This window comes from Cynocephalus volans, chromosome X (genome assembly GCF_027409185.1).
Source record: "Cynocephalus volans isolate mCynVol1 chromosome X, mCynVol1.pri, whole genome shotgun sequence".
In the NCBI taxonomy this organism is placed as follows: Eukaryota; Metazoa; Chordata; class Mammalia; order Dermoptera; family Cynocephalidae; genus Cynocephalus; species Cynocephalus volans.
Genome location: NC_084478.1, coordinates 130,801,484 through 130,822,559, shown reverse-complemented (window position 1 = coordinate 130,822,559; position 21,076 = coordinate 130,801,484). Strand labels below are relative to the sequence as shown.

The 21,076-nt window shown below is 36.7% G+C and overlaps 1 protein-coding gene across 2 annotated transcripts in view; it reads right to left on the bottom strand.

Annotated features, from left to right (window-relative positions):
- The window catches only part of WDR44 (WD repeat domain 44), an 85,651-nt gene extending 65,677 nt beyond the window's left edge, over window positions 1-19,974 (bottom strand). For both annotated transcript variants that reach the window (XM_063083314.1, XM_063083315.1), the window contains exon 1: window positions 19,517-19,974. In XM_063083314.1, coding sequence (XP_062939384.1) covers window positions 19,517-19,593 — 77 coding nt within the window. In that variant the 5' untranslated portion in view covers window positions 19,594-19,974. The remainder of the gene's footprint in view (window positions 1-19,516) is intronic.
- Between the last annotated feature and the right edge of the window lie 1,102 nt (window positions 19,975-21,076).

The window sequence follows — 21,076 nt, the reverse complement described above, 5'->3', positions numbered from 1 at the left end:
AAATATGCAAGCAAAGCAACATTTTATTAACCCTCTTAGATGGCTCAACTTTGGAACTTGCTAAACCTGATTCTGTAATTTAGTATGTTGAGAACAGTAGTCATTTACTTTATAGAAACAAAAATCAATCCAAAAGATATATGAGGGTACTTAAAAAATTAAGTGAAATAAGCCAGGCACAGAAAGACAAATACTGCATGTCCTCACTCATAAGTGGGAGTTAAAATAAAGAAAGAAAAGAAAAGAGAGAAGAAGAAAACAATGACAATACTACAGTGAACTTTCCAAAAAAACAAAAAAAGAGAACATAACTGTGGTTGTTAGAAGTGGATAAGGGGGAAAGGGAAGGGGTTAGCAAGAAATTAGTTAAGGGCCAGAAAGACTGATTATGTTTTGTAAACATGAGTATACTAATTATCCTGATTTGATCACCACATTTTATACACATGTATTGATATTCAAATCTGTACCCTACAAATATATATAATCAATTGTTTCCATAAAAAAAAATTCATGAAAAAATAGATTAAAAGATAATATGAATCTTTCCATGAACTTTTTGAAGTACCCTCATATAGCAGTAGGCAATTTTTAAAATAGATTTGGATGTAACCTAACAGCTGTGGTTTTTCTACCACAGTTGTTAAAAGTGAGCATATCACCTATTGATGTGAACTAGTGTAAAGAAATTTACAGTAATTCTTTTCAAAATCTTAAAAGGATTTAAAAAACCCAGTCAGTCAGAAGGCAAGAATAATTTTTTTGGTGTTTGAAGGAAACAAGAATTATTTAGACCAACTATCTCATTTTACATGTGAGAAAAGTGAGGCCAAAAAGGTTAAATTTATCCACTCATTTAACATTTACCCTTTGCTTACCATGTACCAAGCAAGGTGCTAGGCATTGGGTGTAAAGTAATGAACAAAAGAGACATTGTCTCTGACGTCCTAGAACATATGCTAAGGTCAAAAAGGCCTAGTTAGGACTAGGACCCAAGTTTCTATGCTGGTTCTAACAACCCATGCAGCCTCTCATTTTACCCTAATAATTCTAATGTCCCTTCATGGTTTCACATGGGTAGGTAGCCAGCCAAGTGAAACTGTGGCTACTTATTAAAGCCTTGATTTATCCAGAACTACCACCACAAATTTTTCAGGGAAAGTTTTGGGGTCTCAGAGACTAAAAGGACAATATGACATCAATCTGGAAGTAGAATGGCTGTGATTTTAGCTACACAATGAAAGATCATGAGCCAGAATCAGGAGACCTGAGTTTTACTGCTGAATATGCCAGCAACAATCTATGTGACAATAAAAAATACTTGGGGGGAGTTTTTCCAATGTTTAATTATGGATATTTCAAACATATACAAAATTGGGAAAATAATATTATGAACCCATGTGTACAACATGCTGACCATGTTCAATGATGATCGGTATCAACATCCCTCCCCTTCCACTCCCCTGCCACGTTATTTTGAAGGAAATCCCAGAAACTATTTCATTTTTACCCATAAACATTTCAGTATGCATCTAAAAAGGATAAAGATTTCTCTTTAATGTCTCAATTTTTTTTTACAGTTGGTTCACTGCAATCAAATAAGGTCCATCATTGCAATCAGTTGATATGTCTCTTTCAATCAATCAGTAGGTTCCCCTTCAATCTCTCTTATTTCTTGTAATTCATGTATAGAAGAAACTAGGTTGCTCATCCTGTAGAATTTCCTCTGGTCTGAATTTTGTTGATTTTATCTCCATGGTGACATGTCATAAGAAATATTTTAAAGGAAAACATGCAGGAGAGATTGGAGGGATGGAATAGGCACATATCCAAGAAAAACTGCAAAAACTGTAAGAACAGTATCAGAAAGGCTGGCGCTCAGAATGCCCTAAGATTCCAAAGACAAAGATTTTCTTTAGTTTTTACTCAGAACAAAAACAACAAAAAGAAAGTGCAGGTTTGCTTATATGTGGATAAGTATACATTATTATAATGTAAAAGTTTGTCTCAATTCTTTTTTTTCCAGTTAAGATTACCGATAATCAAATCAGAAAGGGTAAAGCAAGCTGGAGCATGAGGAAATTGAATCCCAAAGCATTTGAGGAGATAAAAGTACCTAACCATTCAAAATGAGTTCAGTTTTAGGGCCAGCCCTATGGCTCACTCGGGAGAGTGCGGCGCTGGTAGCGCCGAGGCTGCAGGTTCGGATCCTATATACGGATGGCTGGTGCGCTCACTGGCTAAGCGTGGTGCAGACCACACCACAGCACACCGTGCTGAGGGTTGCGATCCCCTTACCGGTCAAAAAAAAAAAAAAAAGAGTTTAGTTTTTAACGTCCCAGACAAATTATATCCCGATGTATCTGAGAATTTACAGAGCTCAATCCCTATCTAAAACCTTTGAAGATTCAGGGAGAACAGAAGGGGATACTGTAATAGTCAATATTAGAAAGGAGGTAGGTGCCACAAACTATAGACACATTCACTTAATGTCAATCCCAAACAAATTTCTTAAACACACTGTTAGGCAAGGAAAAAGATACTCATTATCATATCCCCAAACTGGCCAGCCACCAAAAAAAAAAAAAAAGAAAAAAGATACTCATTAAGAGTCAGCAAGCATTCACAGAAGCCAATCATGCAAGATTAACCTAATTTCCTTTCTTGATAGGGTTACTGGCCTAGAATACAAAGGGAATTTTGTACCCTTAAAAGTCTGGACTTAAGGGTCAGTTAGCTCAGCTGGTTTGAGCACGGTGTTATGACACCAAGGTCAAGGATTCAGATCCCCATACTGGCCAGCCGCCAAAAAAAAAAAAAAAAAAATCTGGATTTAAGCACTAAATTTTCCATCCTACTTGATGTTCTATCCTACTTGACATTCTTACTCATGTCTTGGACGAGGACACTGTTGATATATCTACCAAATTTGCAGATGACACAAAATTGGGAAGGATAGGTAATATGCTGGTTGACAGGATCCAAAAATACTTCAACTGGCTAGAACAATGGGTCAAATCTTAACAGAATGAAATGTAGTAGGATTAAATGTGAAATGCATGATGGAGGAGACATGGTTTAACAGCAAATCAAGTGAAAACATTTTAGTATTCTTGTTGATTGTTCAGAGTAAAGGCTGCGATATGGCTGCCAAAGATCTAATGTGCTCTTAGGCTGAATTAACGGAACTATAATGTCCAGAACAAGAGGAGTGGTAAATTCTACTCAACTTCTCACTGATAAGAGCACACTTAAGAACATTGTGTACTATTTGGAATACCATATTTTAAGAGGAACACTGATGAAATAGAACATATCCAAAAGAAAAAAGCCAATTTGTTGAATGTTCTAGAAACAGTAGAATGATACAAAGAACTAAGGATGACTAACCTGGAAAAAATAAGGAAGAAAAGTTCTGTCTTCAAATATTTGAGGCATCACACAGCAGAAGTAGGACTGAGAGTAGAAATTACAAGGCAGTAGACTTTTGCTCAACCTAATGAGGTCAATAACAACTGGAATTTAGAAACAAACGAGCTGTTTCCCTAATAAAGTATTCAAACAGAAATTTAACGATACCTTAACAGGGATATTGCAGAAGGTTGGAACAGATGACTGCTATGGTCTTTTGTTTCCATTTCCAAAGTCTCAAAATCTCTCTAAACCAATTTCCACCAGTGCCAATCATAATCCTGAAAGACACAATCCCGAATGATGAAATCCTGAAAGATCAAAATCCCTAAAGTCTAAAATCCCCAAAAGCACAATCCCAAAAGATTAAAATCCAGAATGTTAAAGTCCTGAAAGCAGAATTCATCTTTGCTTCATTTTCAATACTGATGGTATAAACTGCATAAAGAATTTTAGAGAGTTCTAATTCGTTCTATGCATTTTTGTAAATTTGACTCCATGAAAGGACATTATCAAAGTGTTGACTTTGTGTGTAAATACTGTGCATGTATGTAAAAACACTGAAAATAAATAAAGAGGTGTCCTTTTTGTACATCTGCATTTGCGAAAGATAAAATTTCTCAAGATTTCGGCTCTTTGGGTGATTGCATATGTGGAGGTGATCCATCATGGCTTTCGATCAATCTGGTCAAAAGACTCAGGTTATTCAAATCACTGCAGTTATATATCACTGGGTGCACACAATTACCAACAGTAGTGATGTGCATTTATACATTTTGCTTTTGATCTTTCTTTATGAATATGGTTAGTCTGCTCATATCTGTTATACCTGTGCAACTGTTAGTATACCTGAGTGTTTATGCTTGCAAAAATGTGTTATTATTGCCTATTTTATTGTAGAAAGTGGCCTATGAGGTGTTCTGCAGTGTTTTTATGTTTCTCAAATAAATCTCCTTTTAAAAATGTAAATAAATGTCTTTACAGAATTTTTAAATTATTTTTTTCCAGAATTATATTTTCGGGATTTTGATCTTTCAGGATTATGATTTTTGGGATTTTAGACTTTAGGGATCTTGATCTTTTGATCTTTCAACGTTTGGGATTTAGCATTCAGGATTGTGTCTTACAGGGTTATAGCCCAAAACCATTTCCACACCTATAAAATGAAAGAGTTGGGTTCCTTCATTCAGTCAACAAAGCCTTACTGATTGTCCACCATGTGCCAGGCACTGCCAGGTGTTGAAAAAATAAAAAGGACTGGAAAGACCCAGCTCTTGCCCACAGAGAGATCACAATCTTGGTGGGTGAGGCAAATACATGAATAGATTACTTCGAAACAATGTGGTAATTGCAATGAGAGAGACAAGCACATGATATCTAGTAAGCACGAAGGAGGGGCCTAAGTGTATATAAGAGGGGGAAGGGGATATATTTGGAAAGGCTCCCTAGAATAGCTATTTCTACAGTAGAAAATTATACAAGGCTACAGAGAACTAGAAGTGCTTTAAAACACTAAATAAATGTACAGAAAACACTTGCTTCAGCTTAATGCTCTAAACCGGAACTTGCTAAAGATAAATTTTTCTGCTTATTGATGGTTACTGTAGACTGTCCAAATAATTCTTATATGGGAGTTGGAAATCTAATTTTCAAAAACTAATCAAGGAGAGCAGAGCTATTTGTGATTTTTGTTCTGCCTGAGGAATACTAGAATTTATACCTAGGTCATTTCTCTAATCAAATCTTTATGCATGTTCTTCTAGCTGTTTTTTTCTTTCCTTAAACTTGGCATATAATACATTTGAACTATTAGTAATCTTTCTGAGTAAAGACGAAAACTGAAGCTTTGCCACTACAGAGATCAAATAAAAATGAAATTTTCATAAACCAGAGAGTTTCATTATTTTAGATGTATTACAGTAGACAAGTAATCATTCTACAATCTATTAATTACTTGACCTAACCTTTGAGAAACTGGTGATGTTTTGGGATTTATCTTGGGAAGTATTTACAGTGAAACTTTGCATACAGGCTAACTTTCTTACTGAAGTCTATGTTTTAATTTTTAAACTTATTTTATATTTGATATGTACAAAACAGCATATATAGCATATACATGCAATTATGAAGCATAACAGATGAACTCCTGTGACTCACCATGTTACCTGAGAACACAGCATTAGTAACAGTGCAGCGACTGTGTTCTCTAATCCATCTGCCTTAGAGGTAGCCACTATCCCAGATTTTTATTGTTCCCTTACTTTTTCCTTCTTAAAAATAGTTTTATCATACATATACAAATCCCTAGACAATATATAGTTAAGTTTTGGTATTTTTGAGCTTTGTTTTCACTGTTTTAGTGTTGGACAGTAAAATAAACAGTATTGCACTCAAAAATCTTAGTATTCCTGTCAGAGTAAATGCTACTCTCATCATTGCACATTCTAGTTGTATTTAAATCTCACAACTGTGCCCACATCCACTAGTCTCCTTCTGCTTCTTCCCCACCTAGAGTTGCCAGATTTAGCAACTAAAAGTATAAGATGTCCAATCAAATTCCAATTTCAGATAAACAATGAATATGTTTTTAGTATGCTTATCTGAAATTGGCATTTAACTGAGTGCCCCTGTATTTTATCTAGCAACTCTTAACCCACCTCTAAGTTAATTAGGTTGACAATCCTATGATCTGTTTTTGCATGTTAAAGGGACAAAGTGTGAGAAATTGATGGTCAACATCATTGTATAAATACTCATCAAAATATTCAATAGTTCACTGAACGGGAAAAAACTTGCACGTGTGTATTCACTCAAAGCTTTTCTAGACAGTGCATTCGGTGCATATGCCCAAATGCAAATACTATATACATGGTATTATGTACATTTATCAAAAACGCTCAGTGAAGAGTAGGAAGTTATATTAACAGCTTCAGTATTTTGGCTTAGAATGTACCCCCCCAAGAAAAAATAAAAAACAAGATGGCTTGTAACAAACTGACAAAATCTCTAGATATGTAAACTGATATAACCATTATTTATAAAGATATTTATATGAAACTGTCCTCAGTCAACGTGTTCAAAATGAGGTTAGTCTATGTAGGTCAAAAAAACATCAACAGCCAGCTTTCTAGATGAATATCAATTAAAAATTATGTTGTCAGTAAAAAGGAGATTCAGCTACTACACGTACAAAGTCATTTTAGGACACTCTCCTCACTTTATAAAAAGGATATTAGAAATATTTCAGATACTTTATTTTAATAACAATAAAAAAACTGACGAGCCTTCCTCAATATGAAGTAGAATTTGCTTCTCAATTCTGTCAAGGCATCTCAACATCCTCCCACAATCTGAAGCACTAATAGCTCCTAGATTTGAAGAGCAATCCATACAAGTGTGTATTAAGAAACCATATAGATTAGATTCCCCAAATAGAAGCTAGCTGCACCTACGTTTTGAAATCAGCTATTGACATGACTGACTATAGTAGAAACCTAACAGTTTTTCAGAGCTTCTTCTCTCCAGGCAATTAATATTAGATCATGCTTTCCAATTTCAACCTCGGATCTTCATCACTCATGAGCTATGGCCTCAGGGTAATCAGGACTTAAAATCATGGTGTAAGTGTTAAAGTGAACTTTTTAAAAAGAACATTGAATTTCTGTGGTTTCAAAGAGCCAGAGCCCATAAGCCATCCTACCTCTAGTATCTCATGCATTAGCTATAGACAGATCTTTATGCCTTTTGGGCTTGGTGTTTCTCTACCCCTTACCTGAGGGCTATCTGAACACACACACACACACACACACACACACACACACACACACACACACACACACACACACACACACACACACACACACACACACACACACACACACACACACACACTCTCTGCACGACTTCTGTGAATAGAGAGGAATCAGTGAGCAAACTAAATCTGTATTTTCCACTTGTTTCATATTCAACTAAACAACTAGGAACTCAAAGAACTACCTTCTAAAGTAAAAAATATATATAAGAGGAATCTCACACTAAACACCCCCATTTCCAGACTTCTCATAATACTTGATGAAAAAAATATACCAAAATAATTAGGCAACACACAGAAAACGGACTAACAAGGTCTTTTCTTTTTCTGTTAGTATGAGAACTCACTTTTTTTTTTTATGCTCTGTGGGGAAAGAAAAAAAAGTTGTTGGCTCTGAAGAAGCCTCTTATCAGGTTGCAAAATTCCTGACAGACTCCTAAAGGAGCTATGACATGGAAGGAGGGAATATAGAGTGAGTCAGCTGGAATAATGTTGGTGGCCTGGAAAACATTTTTCTCACAGGAAGGTGACTACAAAGGGTTTAAACAGGGAATTACCTGATAGCTTGATGTTTTTATTCCCCTCTTCTTTTTACCTCTGCCATAAGGAAAATATAAAAGTAAGATGAGCCTAAGCAGTGCATTATGGAACTGAATCAAGCGGAGCAAGAATAACTTGCCTATATAAAGAAGGTGCTGGGATTCTAAGGCCCTTGAGGTGAACAGGATATGAGCATAGATAAGGCCTTAGCTGATCATTAAAGGAAGCGGCTAATTAAAGGGTTTTGATTTCTAAAGCAAGCTGAAACACTAAGATCTGATAGCAAAGTAAGATCAACACTACCGTACTAAGTCTAAACAGGGAAACAAGTTTCTGGTACTCGAAAACACTGACATGAAGATTTTTTTGCCCACTAAGGCTAGGCAAGAAAAAGACAACAAAAAGAAGCAAAAAAAACCAAAAATAAAAACCAACCAACTAACCCCAGGTTAAATAAAAACGTGAAAACAGTTCAAATTTAGAGAACAAGATACTGTTTTGTTTTTAAATCTTGCTGTAAGTGCAGTTTTAAAAATTTGGTATGCAGTATTGTATACTGAAGTTTAAATGTATATATTGATTATATTAATTATATTGTGTGGAAAGTTTTGATAGATTCTATGCTAAATGTAACCCCCCCCCCATAGAAGGCTGGGAAATCAAGAAGCCCCTTCAACCTAATAACAGTACTCAAATTGAAGATATGTTATCTAAGAGAAAAATCACCTGTTAGATTTTCAAACCCAAATCATTTCTAACAGTACCATACTCATTCTCATAGTCCTATTTTAAGTTAGCTACTACTAAAAGTGACAATCCCGACTAAACCAGAAAAGTCTAGGAATAGCAGGAAAAAAAAATAAGTGCTAGGAAATCATAATTTTATTTTCCTAGTACATCCTAAAATGTCATGTTTTAACTAGGCAGTAGAATATAAGAATGACTGAAATTTCCCTGGGTACAAGGCAATATTGGTTTATTAACACGATTAACAAAAAGCTGAGAACATAGTTACAACAATTATTTAATAGGGAATAAACTGAATCTTCAAGATGTAAATTACTACTTTTATTATCCTTTGAAAGGCCATTTTAAGTTTTAAATACTATGAAAGCCTAGAAGTAGGATATATCTAAAAATACCTAATAATTATTTTGTCAGTGATATTAACAGAAACAGATGGTGAGAAAATTTGGAACAATGGCTCTACATTTTCCGAAAGTAGGTCTTGTGGTGGCAATATTTGTAAATTATCTTTAATGAAACCAAAGGAAATTTTATCATGAAATATAAATCTGTTCACATATAAGGTAATTATAAACTTAAAGTGGATTCGTAAGCAACTATATCTTGTCTAAAACAACCTGATTTTTCAAAAATGATTTATATCATTTTTATGATATAAATATAGTTTTATGCCATATTCCTAAAAGAACAGCTTGATAATGTATTTATTGTCAAAGTAAAAGAAAAATAAATCATCTCCCTTGGCCTACTCAAGAATTCTAAACTAAAAATATTCTTTGCAGCTTCCAACCATTCAATAAATATGTACATTAAAACAATTAACTCCAGGATAAGGCAGCTATATCACAATGTCCCAATTTGTCAAAGTAGGTTAGAATAAATGTCACATCTACTAATGATTTAAAGTAATTTCTAGTAAAATTGAGAAACAAAGAGATAACTAAATTTATGCTGGCCTGGAGAACTCAATACCTAATGTGATCATGCTAAAAATCATTTTGTAACTTACTTTCAAAAAAGCAAACAAACAAGATGATGGGCTACCGGCCATATTACAGAAGCTTTATCAAATTACTGTGCTAATATGATTTTGTAAGTTATGTAAAACATTCAGCTGAGTGCTAATCTTAAAAAGTAGATGCCAATAACTTCTAAATAAAAATTAGCAACTAAAAAGTACCTGTCATAACCCCCCTTTTTAAAAAAAATAAATTGATCAATTCTATTATCAGTGAACTGATTATTTAGACTTAAGATTCCTTGTTTTTCTTCTTCTGTGTTCACTACTCATCACTAAATATGGGTAGAGGAACAAAATTTGAACCAAACCATTCATTTTGTTTTAATTTTAAAAAGTCTACTGTTATTATCTCTGATAGAAGGGTTGAAGGAAAGAAAGTTGTAAACTAGTGACTGAACTGAGATTTTGGTGTAACTGGTAGCTTTTAATTATTCATGTTCTTCCTCAATATCATGAATAATAGAAAACCAAACATATTTCAGTAAGATTTAATATTAAGCACTTTATTTTATAGGTTCAATTTCTATGCTTTATGTATTTGAATTTCTATTTCTGCATTCTTTTATGAAATATGTATCAAGGATTTGATAAATAGTCTAACAAAATCTTAAATTACCTAGAATGCTTGCCTAAGTAAAATATTCTGTAGGCCAAGTTTAAGCTCTTTTTTATTAAAAAAAAAAGATTATTCAAACTTATTTATATCTTAAATAGTAATTACTGATCATGTAATTTTTCTAGTTACGTAGCTAATAGGAATGCATTTTTCTCGTTAATTTGATAGCCAGTAGAGGTTTGATTATGTGGAAAATGTTAATAACTACTACATACACTTATCATTACTGCTAGAAAACACATTAGAAGGGGAAGGGGAAAAAAAACCCATTGTATTTCTATTTAGTGGCTTATGGCCAAAAATATGAATCAAGAGTTATACTAAAAAAAAAAAAAAAAACAACAACATTGTCGTGTGGCCAAGCTAAACAACTGACAACAATCTACAAAATAATTACAGAAAAAAAATCTAGGATTAAGACTTTTTGATGAGGCACTAAAGCCCAAATCAGCAGAAGCTCACACCCTAAGGGGGTTTCCCTTAGTAACAAAGAACATACCCTTTGAAATGCAGTCAACAGTGTCTGGGATTCCAGCTCTTTCAGTAGTAAGGTCGTTTTCTGACCTGGCTATAGTACCATAATCAATATGTCAAAGCTTAAAAAAACAAACATAAAAAATGCGGCTTTTTATTGTTTCAAACAGTAAATTACACATACCCAAATGGTAGGAGAGTTAGCACTGTCGTTTTAATAATTCATGTTATAAGTATAAAAAATAAGCAAAAATGTTTATAGTTTAGAAAAGGAAAGTAGGGAGGAACCTAACATTTTACATCTCTAGTCCAAACCATTCATCTAATTAAGTTAATGGAGTTCCACTTCTTGATGGCTGTGTGACAGTCCCTCCTTATCCACCCTGAGCTGCCAATAACTGTCCTACCTATCTCATAAAAATTGTCTTATCTCAAAAAAATTGTCCTAGCTCACAGAACTATAGGATAATCAGAAACGATAATGTGAGTAAAAGAACTTTGAAAACGAATGCCCAACATTAGTTGGCATTATAGCATTCTTTCGTATTGTGAACACATTCATCCCTGAAAAAAAAAGTTGGTAACAAGGAATTGATATGAGTGCAGGATAACGCAACATCTCACTGTCAACATTTAATATTTACTGAGTACAGTATGTCCCCAAGTTACAAAGGTCCCATAAATTCAAACCACTGTCCTTACCTCAGTCCCCTCCCTTACTTCCCTCCTCCTATAGGAACTGGTGGGGGGTGGGGAGGTTGGGGCAGGAGAGGATTGGGTGGAGATTTGAGAGAACCTGGAAGTTCAAAAGTAGAAGAAATTGGGAAGAGAAGTGGAACACCACAGAGCATGCCTACTTACTACCCCCATTCCTACCTAAACCTCCTGTCGCTGCTATACATCAACTGTGGACATCTCTCTATGCTGAGAAATAAGGCGAAGGTTAAAATAAACGTCAACAGCCAAGAGCTATAACCTGGGACATAATAGGGATAATAAAATTCACTTAAGTGAAAAAGGACAGATCTCAGTCATTAAATTTAAACCCTTAAGCCAATCCAATGAAGATAAAATAGCCACTGCAAAATACTTGGTTTACCTGCTTTCAGTCACAAAGGTACTAGTTTTACTGTGCTACCTATTCATTCTGCTCACCTATCTTCCATTAATGAATGACCAACGCCCACCTGTGACACTAACCAATACCACTTACCAATGCATTCACTACAGAATATCCAATTTAATCAATATTTCCTTTACTCCTTCCTGAAGTTCCCATCCTTTATATTTCATCCATCACTGTCCCTTCTCAATTGTAAAGGACAAAAAGTTGTTATGCTGGAAAAGGTCTGTACTGATTTTGGGAAAGCTAGGAAGGAGAAAGCTGGCAGTGAAAGGGGTGTAATTGGGGCTGCGGGAAATGTTCAAACCATCTGCCATTTCAGTTTGACATAGGTAGATATGCATATTTTAAAATAATTTTTAAAAAAGAACACCAAAAACTCAAATTGTTACTAGTACTGCTAATAACCAGAAAGATGATTCCCTCTGTCTCCCAATTTAAAGAAAGACTTTCAGGGACAGATTTAAAAGAGGACTATTGACATTAAGTTCATCCGCAGCTATTCTTACCAGTTCAAGAGCAATGCCAGAAAAAACACTCCCACCCCTTCTCTTGAGCCTGCTTAGTAACTAGGATGTCATTGTTTCTGAGAAAGTGAGCTTGAATACAGCACTACATACTATATATTGGTTCTCTAGAAAATTTGATCTGTGGTTCGTAAGAATGCCACAGTTCAATGAGTTTTGTACTGGAATAGACTATTACAATTAGCAGTGGTCAAGTAGGTTTTATACAGGCATGGCTTATTCTATATAGGCTGTCTACTGGAAAAAATTGCTAAAGTTTTCCATCAGAAGTTTCCAAAAATTTAACGTGTCACCCTAAGACTTTTAAAAATTGTTTCCCTCTTCTCTTAAAAATTTTAAGGATCAGGGCCCTGTGGAAAAGGTAAAACTTTGGACTCTTAAGTCTATTTGTGCAATTAAAGTTCTCCTTTGGGGTCATTATCAGAATTTAACTAGTTTTAGATAGGATATACAAGCCTTAAAATGAAATCATTCGAATCATGATTTAAATAAAAATTCAAGCCAGGAAGACTTAATTTACTCATTTCAGGGCCAAAAGTACAAACTTACAAGCTTACTACAATAATCTTCTAATTTGGAAAAATAAACTTTTTGAAAAGTACACATTCTACTTTGATTTTTAAAAAGAAATGACTTATGTTATTGTTATGTAAGGAAATAGATACCAATACTGGTTAAGTCACTGACAGATTAACCACCTCCAATTCAATTAACACAAAGATTAATTGTGCCTATTTAGAAGTTATTAACACACCATGCAATATTAAACATAAGCACCAAAAACCAAACATTAACAGAAGCAGCTTATATATTCTAAATATTTTTTCAATATCCTTATTTTTAGCAAGACAAGTAAACATATTTATAATTTAAAACTATTTTTGTTATATGAATTCTGAGGTTTTTAAGATTAAAAAAAATCAAGTAAATATGAAAGACTTAAAGACCCATACAATTATTCATTCTTTACCTTTCTTTTCCCATTTATTCAAAGATTGCAAAAGAAAGATATTTCCTACTAAGTTTCTAAATAGTTTTCTCAAATTAGAACCAATCTAAAGTCCAAGCATTCTACAACCTATAGAAATCATTTTTGTTAAAAGCCAAATTATTTATTTGGTAGTTACTGATGAAATCAAGACGCTTTTAAGTTACTTCAGCTAATTCATGATAATACTGAGCTTAAAATCACATTTGCAAGTATATTTCTCAAATGGTCACCCTTGATCTTGAAATTTATTCTACTTGATATTACAAAGGGATGGTAATTGGATGCCAGTGATGCAATGCAGTCAATCTTCAAGACAATGACAAACATAGGAACTGAGAAAATTAGTATGAGGAAACTGCTGCCTAAATATGTTTTTGTTAAATTCTGTATGTTTAAAATGTTTAAAAATGTTTGGAGTGAAAAAGATTTTGTGGATTTGAAAGCAACTGACCCCAATGAAATGCCAAATTGTAAAATGCCAGGCATCTGCAGCTGGTAATAAAATGCTAAAACCTGAAGCGCTTTAGCAGAACCTGATTATATGGTAATCCTAGTGTCTGAGAGAAGGCAAAAGCGCTAAAAGAAAAACTAATAGACTGGTTTCTATAGTAACTAAGATAAATGTGTATAGTGACTGGGGAAAAACACTGAGGTTGCCATCAGGTACGAGGCCCACAATATGTCTTTTTAAATGTGCTTTTTAAAATAATAATGCTTTTTCCTCAATTTTGAATCATGAGATGACAGACTAACACAAAGACTGCTCAGTTTGAAATAAGAGAACAGATAGGGTTCCACTCTGAAGAGTCAGGAAAACACCCAATTAAAAGTTTAGCTGGTTACACAAGTATTGATATTCAATTCTGTACCCCACAGATATGTACAATCAATTACATTTCAATAAAAAAAAAGTTTAGCTGGTTAGCTGAATAATATTCAACAGCAAGAGAACAAACGTTATGAAAATTTGTAGAAATTAGCTTAGCTCTGGAAAGAAAACAGATGATTACCAAATTCAACTTAGATATCAGTAGGGCATCATAAAGTACATACAATTTTTATTACTTTAAATTTTGTTCGAGGTATTTCTTACAGGTTATTAATCTCTTACAGAAAGGGTTAATTCACATTGTGTATATGCTTATCTAAAACAATATTAAATGGTGGGATTTGTCATATCTCAGTTATCCACTCCCGAGTAAGCAGCCTTATAACCTGGTTTCTGTACTGGCTGCTGGGGCTACCTTCACCTCCTCCAACCTCCATGATCTCCTCCCTGTACTCCCTTCCTCCACTTCCACTACCACCACCACTACTGCCCCAGAAAGTAACTACCAAAATTGCAGGCAGAGTATGAGGAAGAAACAGACTAAATTAAGGGGCTTACCTGGCAAATTCACCTGACTTTGTCAAAGTCATAACAATGAACTTAAGAGGACACATGGAGTGCTGTGTATTGTAAAGATTATATAATGTCTCAAATACCAATAATTAGAAATACAAATTCTTTTCTATTCTATAAGACCATTATTGAACTTCACATCCTAAATCTAGGTTTTTAACATTTTTAAAAACTAAATTTTATCTATCCTATTTTAGGTAGTAGGTCATCACAAAAACAGAATAAAGTTTTCAATTTACAGAAGTTTGTAACAATTTAAATTGAGCCCCCAAATTGCCATACTGCTATGGACTGTCTTACCTCCATGAGTCACCAATTGACAACTCGAGGTCACTATATTTAGAATTTGAATTACTAATTAATGTGTAGAAGGTTTTTCTCTACTTCAATATGATGTTACATGAGTGTGATAAACAGCATTTATAGATATATTTCTATCAATCCACAAAGCCAACAGCAATCAAATATAATCCATGATCAAATATAATTTATGATTAAATGCCAACTCAGGAACAAACACACATTTTAAAGGATTTTTTCCTAAAGTAATTCATATCACACAATTTTTTAAAAATTAAAATGTATCATTTTTCAATTCAGAGAGAAACGTTTCTGATGCCTAAGTAAAGTGAGAAACCGAGTTTTTAACAAAGGCAGCTATGCAACTTTTTGGTTTTTAGACCTAACAATTCTTCACTAGTTTGATCTCCCTTCCCATAACTTAAGATTTTGCCATTACTCCAATCTAAATATGAGAGATTGTAGTCAACACTAACTAAATTCAAAAAAATAAAATAATATAAATAACAACCGCTGTTCTTAGATATGCTATTCTGTCACCGTTTTTCATCCCGACTTGGAGAAAATTAATGAGCAAAACGTAGGATCCTAGAACAGTCAGTGCTCTCTGGGCAAGACATGAAGAGAGTCAAGTTAGATAGAAGTAGACCATCTTAGAAGACTGGCTAACAGGGTAAATGCCAGAAACCTACAGCAGGGATACCCAGCAATACTTTCCCTCCTTCCACAGACATGCAGCATTTTATAAATGAGGAATCAAGAGACTTGGGTTCTAGTTCCAAGTCTGCCACTAATCAGCAATGTCTCACTCCCCTCTCTGAGCCTAGGTTTCACTTTCAGTTAAATGGGAGGGCTGGGCTAAATGATCTCCACTCCCTTCCTATTCTAAAAATGTTTCTACCCTCCTTCCAAGGCCTCAGAAATATTTTGGCTGCCACTAAAAAAATAAGTAGTGCTGAAAATGTTACATTTATTTTTATAACATGTTCTCTGTGCCAGCCTTTTAGTATGTGTAGGTGAGTTAGCAGGGCCATTCATCTTCTACATAACTTACCCAAGTAAATATTTAATTTCAAATCTGTGGGTCTTGTACCAAAGGCCATCAAGTTTGTTAAACTAAAAGGTTGGGAAAAAAAAAAAAAAAGGAAAGATTTCTCAAGAACAAAAGTTTATCAATAAAAGCACATTATTAAACCTCAATACAATGACAGCCATTTACAGTTGAAAGGGTTCTCAAGAGTGTAATCTCTTCTATTTAAACATGAGGAAATGAAATGACTCAGTTCAGAGTTCTTTTCTACTACACCACAGTTCCTCCTCCCCTTCCTGCTCTATCAAAAGACAGCTCAGTAGCAGAAAGAACACCAGACTGTGAAACTGATCTGGGTTCTAGTCCTATCTCTGCCACTAATTTGCTGTGGCACCTTGGACAAGTCACTTTCCCTCTCCGGGCTTCAGTTTTCACAACATTTTACATGAAGGAGTTTAACTAGATGTCCCTTCCAGCTGTAACAGGCTATGATCTCATAAAATTCTTATCTGACAAAACAAAAATACACATTCCTAAAAGAAACTGAAAATTTCTATCCAAGAGAACCAAAAAGTTTGGTCTGCTGGTTTTAAACAGATGTATCGGTTCAATTTAGCAAGTCGGTCCTAAAGCATTTTATTCCAGAATCTATTGGGGGAGGATCTCTCCACCCCATCAACACCCTCCCCACTTCCACATACAGTTAGCTATCATATACTAGAAAAAAATACTGGACTAGGAGTCTGTAGAGCTGGTTTCAAATCTCAACTCTGCCACTTACGATGTGTCTCCTTGGACAATTAAGTCACATAACTTCTCTTATCTTAAGGTTCCTCATATGAAAAAAATGGAGATAAGAATAAGAAAACCTGACCTAAAATATCAATCAAAATAAAACTTTATAAATGTGGTATATATTGCAAAGGTGGGCAAGTGGAGATGATCTGCCACTGTGGAAAAGTAGGCTGTATTGGAATCAAAAGTCTTTCTATAAAAAACTGGGATGATTTTTAATTTATTAAATTTGCTCTCAAAGAGTAGATTAACAATGCTGAAAACACCACTGGAGGGGAACTGCAAAAGATAAATCAATTTTAGGAAATGGACTGTGTATTTGGATTCTTCTCATTAACAAAACATGAGATAACTCTCAACTGCCTACTCGCTTTAGTACAATTTAGTGAAATGTCTTTGTACTCCCAAACACACAACAGTAAGGAACATTTCTTAAAATGTTCAAATTCGGTCTTTTAACCTCTTAAAAATTTGTACGCTGTTGCACTCTAATTCATATCAAGGGACAAAAGATATTTCTGATGACCAAGTATCTAGTGACACCATCTGTTTCCACAAATCAAGGTTTCTCAATGCTTTTCGAGGTTGTTAGTTGCCCAGCCAAGTCTCTTCACAGTACCTTATGCAAATGACAAAACCTGCCACAAGGGATAGAGGAAAATGTAAATGAAGCAAACCTTTTTCTGTCCTCTCAGTACTGCTAGTTCCTTTCAGATGCAATTCTCCAGATAGGTCTATTCTCTTCCAAATCCTCTCACTAACAAAGCATGGAGTTGTGAAATCCAAGGACTGACCGTGTAGTATTATTATTCATAGAGCTCAACATATTCAGTATTTGGGTAGGTTGCATAGAGCTCAACATATTCAGTATTTGGGTAGGTTGCAGTGAAAATTAGAAAGCTGGGCCCCAAGAAACTTTCTACATAGTATCAAAGAATCAAAGCACCTGGAAGCCATATTATACCATAGGGGAAGAAGTGACTATCAATTCTATCAAAATGACTCTTCCAGTTTAGATAAAATAGCTCCAAGTTCTTTATACTTCCTCCCAAAGTACGCACTGTGTAATGTTAACGAATTTGCTAATGCCAAGAACGGAAGGAGAAGGGAATTAACATTTGAATGCTTTCTCTGTGCCAGGTACTGGACTAGATAGTTTACACAGCTACTGCTCTTCAAAATTAAACTTATTTTATTCAATGAAAAGGAACAATATCCACATAGCTCTAAATTATGTAAACTGATTGTTACTTCCCTCCCCCACCCAACACACACACACAGTACTAACAAATTCAGTCTCATATAACCTGAATTGACAGTTCATTACTTAGAAGGGAAAATCACACACAAATTAATTTCAAGGGAATCCAATGTATTTGGAAATCCAAACGTATTTTGTATCCTCTATTATCTAGCTATGAACTTGTCTCAGACACTGAACTTGAAGGAGATTCAGTGCCGTCTCAAGATTGGCCACTGCCATGCAAAAATCCCACAATAACGATATGAAAGTTGGTGGAAACACATATATCTGCAATAAACCAACGTAAATTTCTTTCTTATTTTGTTGCTTTAACTTTTTTTGGTACATACTGTGTATATAATGCATCAGGTTTTAGAACGACTTCTAGAATGTATGAATAACTTTATTTGCATCAAACAGTGTAATTCTTCTATACCGGTAAGCATGAGAATTGAAGGCAGCTGAACTCCCGGAACCACATTAGTGATTTACACTACCATAAAAATTTTACCATTCTCAAGTTCTTCCAGTAAGAAAATATATTTCACTGCCTCTAGTTCCACACACATCCATAGAAGAGTTCGGTGAAATCGCTTTGAACACTATTCCAACTATGGAAAGTGGAGGGGTGGGTAAGTAGAAGTTCTAGTCAAGCGAAGCATTCCAACTACTGTACTTCCTACTCACAATCACCCATATTAATCACCACTAAAACATCTTGCAGAATTACATAAAGAATACAAAGCTAGGGCTCTCCTTCCAACCACCAGATTATTCAGCACTTGTTTGTATCTCTGTGGTCGGTTGTGTACATTTATGTCCGGCTACGCTTTTAGACCGCATTCTCCCTAATGGTAAGGACCTTGTCTTCGCTTTCCTTTGCCTCACGCTAAGGTGCTATTTTAATAAAACACTGTTGATCTAGACTACATCAGCTAGAAGACTTTCTTAAGTAAATACCCAACCTTTCCCCGGCTCCTTTTCTTCTTGTGCAAGAAAAAGAGAACGGCAAATCGGGGGAGTTACAGCCACCTCTGGAGTGAATAGGTAAGTTAGCGGTAAAAGGAAGAAAAAAACAAGTGCAATTTCTATTACTGCTCCTTTAATCTATGGTCCCCAAGGCCAAAACGGATGCTGAAAGGTAAGCTCTGAACCCCACAAATACAAATCCCTGCTCTCAGGCGAGTAAGCTGTCCCACCTCGCAGAAGGCTGGACAAGAGGAAAAAGGGGCTCCAAGAGACCCTCCTGCGGCCGTTCACCAGGGAAAGGGGTGGAAGGTGCCCGAGCTGGGGGTACCCCCTCCTCCGACGCACCCCGCCCTAAGGAGCCCTAGGTCTGGGTTCTGAAGTGCTTGAGAGTGACTGAGAGGAACAGCGGTTACGGACACAGCGGGACCTGGGAGAGGTGTGTGTCGGGGTGGGACGCACAGGAGAAGCCAGGAGACTAGGATGCCCGGCTTCTGGGCTATAGCTACAGTTACTTACCCTACGGGGTAGCTGCCCCCTAGGTGCACATCTTCAGGGGCATCATAGAATTCCTCGGTGTCGCTTTCCGACGCCATTTATAGGACACACCCGCGGGTGAGGGGGCCGGCGCCGCCCGGAGGAAGGGTGACTCTCTTCTCCTCCTCGTCGTCCTCCACCCCAGCGAGACTGTGGGGAGGTGGGTCCCGGGCGAGGCTGAGGAGGGAGCAGACAATCTAGAATGAGGAGCCGGTTAGGAGCAGGGGGCCACTCTCAGTTGCCCGGCTGAGGGAATGACCGGCAGAGCGGCCGTCTGAGAAGGCGGTGGGTGGATCCAGAGACTGTTGCTGCCGCCGCTCCCGGCAATAGGTGTATCAGGAGCGCGAGAGAAGAGGCGGTGGCTCTTCTCAGTGGGGGAGGGCGTGCGCGCCGGCGACAGCAGCTCCAATTTCTCCCGCAGCAGCAATTACAGCAGCTGGGAGAGCTAGTGGCCCGCAAAATACCGACGCGCACCTACCCTCGCGAGATTTCGGGAGGCGGCCGGTAAACTGTGGGCGGGGTGAAGAGGTGGCGGGGGTGGTTCCAGAGAGGCAGCGCTCCGATTACTTCAGCCGGAGAAGCCTATCAAAACGGCGCAAGCGCGTTGAGGGCGTTCGGTGAGGGCCGGAAGTAGCCGAGAAGGGAGGGGGTGAGCCTCCTGAAGGGAGGAGTCTAGGACCTGCGCAGGCTGGTGGCCCGGCTCAGAAGGCGTGCGCCCGCTGTGCGTGGAGTCCGGTAGAGTGTCTTACCTGCGAACTCCGCAGTTCCAAAGAGAGGCATTTTGAAAGAGCTGATTTTGAGTCTCCTTTTTTTTTCTTGAGAGGAAGTGCTGTCGGGAAACAGTGGCTTCGGCATTTTGGTTTGTATTTACGTTCTCTTATTATCCAAGCCCAGAATATCCCACCCTAGGGCGTTGGCAGGTCCATCACCTCTAGTGTTACAAGAATAAAACGCCCTGTTCGCTGCAAGATCTCTAATTGAGATCCCTGGATACGGTCCTGCCGGCTAGAGGGTGGGGTCTGTGACAGATACACGGGGAGTGTGCCAGTTCCATTGAGTAATGATGGATTTATTGCTGGAGCTGAGCCAGTGTAAGGCCTCCCGTTACTTTCCACTCCCCACCCATATCTGTCGCTGTCCGCACTTATAATGTGAGAGAAATTCTTGCATACTGCCCAAGATGTGCATCAGCCAGATAGTAAATATATAGAGCAGATACTGTTGCAGGACTAAGAGCTAGTAACTTAAATCGGATCCTCTGCTGCCCAATGTCCAGTGATGAAAATAGAAAGGTACTTCTAAAAGGACCGAGATAGTCTTTCTTAAACAACGGGTCATTGAACATCAAAGTGGTAACATTAACTTTCAATATGATCGCGAAGCACATTTATTTCTCCTGCTGACGTCATGATAGACAGGCTCTTTGAGCTGTTTGTGCAGCCTCAACTGTTACTCAAGATGGTGGCAGAAAAGACTGGATTGGGGCCGGGGCATGGTCTCAGAGAGGCTGGAATGGGGCTCTAGACTTCTTGTAAAGCAACC